The 6,829-nt window shown below is 31.5% G+C and overlaps 1 protein-coding gene across 1 annotated transcript; it reads right to left on the minus strand.

The window, feature by feature from the left end:
* Nucleotides 1–245: 245 nt before the first annotated feature.
* Nucleotides 246–4,999, minus strand: LOC110642028 (L-type lectin-domain containing receptor kinase IX.1-like). The gene is made up of 2 exons (XM_058134342.1): nt 4,693–4,999; nt 246–1,540 (listed from the first exon to the last, which is right to left on the minus strand). Exons 1-2 carry the CDS (start codon nt 4,997–4,999, stop codon nt 246–248), a joined length of 1,602 nt encoding a protein of 533 aa, XP_057990325.1.
* Between the last annotated feature and the right edge of the window lie 1,830 nt (nt 5,000–6,829).

Consider the following 6,829-nt stretch of genomic DNA (forward strand, 5'->3'; position numbering starts at 1 on the left):
CTGGAGATGTTTTCAGGGCAGATCTTGAGTTTAGATCCCAAACAAAGTCAATAATTCGAAAAAGAAAAGAAAAATTATTTGTAATGAATTAATCTAGTATGATATCCATTTGTTCAAAACCAAATCAATGTACTCGTCTCAGAAAAGAAAATTTTTTTCGTAGCAAATGTGCACATTATTGTAACAATTTCTTGCAATTATCAAATTAATTAGGAAATGTAGCTTGAATCATTCCTAATTTGGTATTAACAGAGGTCTTCGCTTGTTACAGGTGATGAATAAATTCCTATTTCCCTTATACTCGGAACGCTGGAAGAACCAATTTGTGTTTCTTCTCTATTCAGAACTCTGACTGGATCATTCTCTCTTTCTACTCCGCTCTCTGCACTGTCTGCTTGACCCTCTATTCTTTCGCTCAGAACAGTGTCGGCACCAGTTCCTACATTGCCTGCAACCTGACTTCTGGCTGGTTCATTTCCTGCTTCTCCTCCATTCTGATTTCTGGGTGTATCATTTTCTATCTCGTCGACCTGATCTTGTTGTGGACTAGGTTCTATGCCGCCTCCATCATGATGTGGACCTGGAGTTTCTGTATCTATTCTATTCGTATCTCTCGAGGAACCATCTTTTTTTTGTCTGTTCTTGAAAATGCAAAACGAGATCACTCCACCGACCAACAGTATTACAAGAAACGAACCAGCAACTGACCATCCAGCTATCATTAACGCCTTGTATTTATTATTTTTGGGAGGACACTGAGGAGGAGGAGGTGAGAAGGAGGAAGAGGGTGGAGATGAAGAGAAATATGAATTGCACGACCATGAGTGGATGGTATGGAACTCGGAGTACATTCCTGTGGCAGCTGAAAAACCAACAACAACCCATTCAGGCAAGTGATCCCTTAGATCAATTTCAAGGCAAAGAACCTGTGGAACAAAGATTCCTTCTGTTAATCCAGTAAAGTAAACACATAGATTTTTGGAACTAGAATTATAGATAATTCCAGCATCCACTATTCTTCCATCAAGACTGCTATCCCATTTCATAATTTTAGAAGATCTTAATGAACTGACGTCAATGCCTACGTGATCACCGTCCTCTGCATCCCATGCATTATGGTAGGTATCGAACTCCACAGCAACAAATGGATTGTCTGTGGAGCTCAATGTTTGGTTCCCACTGGCAAGACCAATACCACTGCCTTGTTGGATATCAGGAATCTGATAATCCAAATGAGCGAGAAACAGTGCAATCCCATCACTGTGTGAAGCATTATTTTGTGCATCGATCGAGCAGGTGAAATTAATGGTGAAGCTGGAGAGATTGCCCGATGGTTTGTCCCAAAGATGAAGCGGTTCCAAATATGTCACATGGCCTGTGAGATCGTGCAGGTTATCAGTAAGCTGAATTGCAGAATTTACAAGGTGCGCGTCTCCTTCATATTTTAAGTCACGAATACTCTCGTTGAAGTTGGTGAAATTGAAGAATAATGCAGTGGCAGGAGAGATTAGTAGAAAGAATAGAATGAGAATCATGACAACTAAAGAAGAAGAAGAACGAACGAACAGAAAAAGAGCTTTGTAATTGAAGAAGACATGTCAATGGCAGCAGATATAGTCATCCAAAAAAATTCTTAGAAATAAAATGGAAGTGCTCGAACAAGTAGGTGAGTATGTGTTTAGTTAAATAGGCATTTATGAGCTTAATTATGAGACAAAATTACCTAGTTTAATCATAAAATTAACAAAATAAAATTCTTACGATACCAACTTGCATTATTTAATTTTTTCTTATTTCCTAAGGAAATAAAAAAGACAAATATATATATATATATATATATATATATATATATATATATATATATTATTCCAAAATGGGACCTTATATATCATCATCATCAATTCCATTCCACTGCTTTGAATCAGACTGAAGAATAATTAAAACGTTGATGTCGTTGTCAAGGAATTATGCACGTCCAAGTTATAATTGCCGGCTTTTGCTCTGGCCTATATTAGGATGTCTCAAGATACCTCACCGCGTAAGAATGCTGCTTCCTTTATTTCCTAGCAACTTCATATATATATATATATATATATATATATATATATATATATATATATATATATATATATATATATATTTTAATCTAATTTTTACATCGGAAATAAATTTATTCTTATTTTTAATAAATTATATATTTCTATCTTGATTTTGATTTAATTTAAAAAAGTAATAATTGATCCTTTCTACCGGTAAAAAGGAAGAAATACTATTATCTAAGAAATGAAATTATTTATAATTTTTTAGAATTTATATTATTTATTATTTATTTTATTATTTATTAATTTATAATATTATTAATTTAGATTATTTTTAATCTTTTATTTTATAAATGAAATGTTAAAAATCAAATAATCTCTTTCAGTTCAATTTTTTTTAAATAAAAAATGGCTTAATTTTAAATAGGAAGTCTTTTAATTTATTCCCAAATTAGGAATTGTAGCTTGAATTTTATTGAGCACTAAGAGTTGCATTAGCAGAGTTCTTCGGTTCTTACAGATGACGAAGATCAGCTCCTATTCCCTTGTCCTCTGAACCATGGCTAATCAATTTGTGTTCCTTCTCTATTCTCGACTGTTGTATGGATCATTCTTTCTACTATAATGAGAATCATGACTATTAAACAGGGAGAAGGAACGAATAAACCGAAAAAGAGTTTTGCATTTGAAGAAGGCATGCCAATTAAGGGCAGCAGATAGTCATCCCATAAATAAATTCTTAGAAATAAGATGGAAGTACACAAACAAGTATTTGATTAGTTAAATATGCATTTATGAGCTTCCATGAGGACAAAATTACCTAGTTTAATTATAAAATTAACAAAGGAAAATTCAAATACTTTTTTTCTTATTTCCTAGGAAATAAGAAAGACGAAAAGTATATAAAATATTAATCGAATTAGGACCTCAGATGTTATCATCAATTCCATTCTCCTGCTTCAAATCAGTCAGAAGAATAATTAAAAAGTTGATGTCTTTGTCAAGGAATTATTTCCAAGTTAATTCCTGGCTTTTGCTCTGGCCTATATTTCTTGACCATTTTTCTTCGTCTGTTTATTTTATTATTTTTTAATAAATTAATTTTTCATTATTATGCCATAATTAACACTTGATCTTTGCATTTTAGATAACAGATGAAAACATTCATACACTTTTCTTCTCTTCATCCATTTTTGACAAGTTAACTATGGCCTTTACATATTGGGGTGCCTAAGGATATCTCACCAGCTGCTATCTTTATTTCCTGACAACTCTTTGTGCCTCTGTTTATCACATTGCTCTTTTTTTTTTTTAGTGAATTTCTTTTTATTTTTGGGTTATGTTATAATTATACTTGAGTTTTACATTTAAAAAAAAAAAATGAAAATATCCCTTAATTTTAATTTTTTTTATACGTTTTCATCTTTTTGTTCATTATTGTCAATTTAATATTAGCAAAGGGATTAAAGGTTGTCAACCAATAATAGTAGCAAATCAGCGATGAAGTTGTTTATAATAATAAAATTTAGGTAAATATTAATTTATCATGAGGGTATTAAAGTATTTTTATTCATCATTAATGACAGTTAAAGAAAATAGACGAAAGTGTATGAGGGAATCAAATTCTACTTAGGCATGGTTTAATAGGATGAATGAAGTTCCATGGAGAGTTAATTTGCGGATAAAGGAATTTCTTAATCTGATAGCTTTTTTACCACATATCTTTTGTGCGTACCTGCAGAGAGGCAATCTCACTCGCGACTGTTTAGCAAAGTCAGGTAGAGGGACGGAAGATGATTTTATAGTTTGGTTATAGTTGAATCTGATCCTTGCTGCTAAATCACTTCGTCTTATCTTATAGCTTTTATTTGTGCCTTGTATTGCAGCTTTATTTTGGTCCGTTAAGCAGTGGATGTGCTGTTAGCTTTGGGCATGGTGTGATGTTCATATAGTCTTGCTGTTGTGAAAATCCACACCCATATAAAATAAAGAATATAAAATTTGATATGATTCGGCGTAAGCCTACTCTATCAACAAATTTACTATTAAAGAAATATAATTACAACTACTAATTATTTTTCTCACCCTTAAAATCACTCAAATAAAAAAAACTCATGAAATTCAATACACCTCTCTACTTCCTGAGCTCTCAACAATACAATATAATAGCCAACAACTATTCATATGTATAAGCTACTAAAACCTAGTCCTTTTGAGAATTTAATTATTCAATTTCATAATTTAAATTCTATTAAACTTCCTATTTTATCTAATTTCTTAATCTTAATTTAATTCATAATTCTAATTGAACTTTGACTCTAATAATATCTACCTTCAAATCAAATAGAATTAGTCTTTATAATGTCTGCAAAAGTCAATTTTCTCTTGAATACTTCCTTACACTTTTAATTATTAATATTGCCCCTTGCTTCAACTTGTATTCTTCCAATCAAAGTGCTTCCTTCCAATTTGTAGAGATTCTTTGCACCCATTTTCTCACCCTTCATGATCACAGGAGCACCTCGGCTAACTCTCATAAGTCCAACATGAATTGAACACCTATAATCCAAATAATTCAACCCATCCAAGGAAATTAAGTTCCTTTCATATTTAGGAACATACCTCATTTCATCAAATACTTTCACTCAATTACCATGCAGCTTGATCTTCACTCTTCCAACACCTTCAACTTCCATCTTGTTTCCATTGGCTAGCTTCATTTTTTCTCCTTTTTTTTCTTCAATCTCATTAAACCACTCCTTCTTTGAGCAAATATGGAATAGGCAAGCTGAATCCATTAACCACTCATCTTGTAATGGATTTTTTGCCTTTTCGTTATCATTATCCACATTCAAACATTCACCATTAACACCATCATCCATCGCAATTACAACAGTTCCTTCTTTTTCTTTTCTATGACTCTTCTTGAATTGTTTAAACTTTGCAAAATCTTCCTTCATCTTCATACAATAGTATTGAATGCAGCCTTTCTTATGAAAGTAGTAACATTCTCTATCTTCAAGGTCTACTCATGGTCTCGAACTCGATCTACTATTTTTTCTCTAATTGTTTCCACGTGAATTACTTCTATCATGACTAGAACTAGCAATAAAAGCTCCATCTTCATTGCTACTACATTTCTTCTTGAACTTCTCATCATCCAGGATAACTGCGGTAACCTCCTCCACCTTCAAAGTCTCCTTTCCAACTGTTAGGGCTGTTACTAAGCTTTTGTAAGATTGTGGGAGAGAGGTTAGAAGCAAGAGGTTTATCTTCATCATCTATTTTCACAACAATACTAGCCAATTGGGCAATTAATTTATTAAAAATATTAAGGTGATCCCTCACATCAGTAACTTCATCCATTCTGAGTTGGTACAATTCTTTCTTCAACTACAAGCAATTTGTGAGTGACTTTGATATGCACAAACTCTCCAATTTTTTCCACAAAACAATCAGCGAAGTCTCCTCCAAAGCATTACACTTCACATCAGGGGTTAACATCTATTTAATCATACTCACCGCCCTTTGTTGAAGCTACTCCCAATAATCATCTTTCATGGTTGTCGGTTGCTTCTCGTTCAATGCTTGAATTAATCTTTGTTATACAAGAACATCATTTATGGTGCTTTACTACAAATTGAAATTATTTTTCTCATCAAACGGCTTCACCTTAAATTTTGTGTTCACCATCTTAAATCACAGTTTTGACACTACTTATTGTGAAAAACTACACCCATACAAAATAAAGAATATAAAATTTAACATGGTTCGGCGTAAGTCTATTCCATCAATAGATTCTCTATTAAAGGAAAATAATTACAACCACTAATTATTTTTCTCACCTCAAAGTCACTCAAAAAAACAAAAAAAAAAACTCATGAAATTCAACACACCTCTCTACATTGTGAGCTCTCAACAATACGATATAATAGCCAACCAATTATTCATATATCTAGGCCACTAAAACCTAGTCCCTTTGAGACTCTAATTATTAAACTTTATAATTTAAATTCTACTAAACTTCTTATTTTATCTAATTTCCTAATTCTAATTTAATTCCTAATTCTAATCAACTTGGACTCTAACGCTTACTATTTTGTTATTGTTACTTGTAATCTTCTTGTTAGGTCTTCCCGCAATTTTTGCTAATTAAAAAAAAATAAAAAATTAAAGAATTTTCATCTATTTTTTAAAATGCAAGGACCTAAATATTAATTATGGCATAATACATATTCACATAGATAAAAAAAAAAATAATTTACCCTTTTTTTCATTAGAAAGAAATTTCTTATTTATAATAAATTTCTAATGGATTTGAATTGTAACTTGATATGAAAGTTTTGTATTGTGACCTGATTAGAATAAAAAGTTGCCCTCAATGGATAAAACAATATAAATATTGTAATTTATGCCCAAGATTTATGTGATATTCGAGAAACATACTGGAGTTAGGTTTGAGAATGTGATTGTATCTTTCTCTTTTTCATCATAATAGAACTTTTTTCTTTTAGTCTTATTCGTGAACATATACCTTATAATCGAAATACATAAATCTTGTGTTATTATTATTTTTTTATATTGTGTGATTAAAATTGATATGGATTCAAATACCTCATGATATGGATTCAAATTGTGTGATTATGCGATTATGTGTGTTTTAGATTTTCATACTTGCTATAACAAAAAAGAATTAAAAAATTAGTGTCTCTGTCAAGGAATCATGTCAAAGTTAATTCTTGGTTTTTGCTCTGGGCTATATTAGGATGATTCAAGATACCTCACTGCAC

The sequence above is a fragment of the Hevea brasiliensis genome, chromosome 14, assembly GCF_030052815.1.
Source record: "Hevea brasiliensis isolate MT/VB/25A 57/8 chromosome 14, ASM3005281v1, whole genome shotgun sequence".
In the NCBI taxonomy this organism is placed as follows: domain Eukaryota; kingdom Viridiplantae; phylum Streptophyta; class Magnoliopsida; order Malpighiales; family Euphorbiaceae; genus Hevea; species Hevea brasiliensis.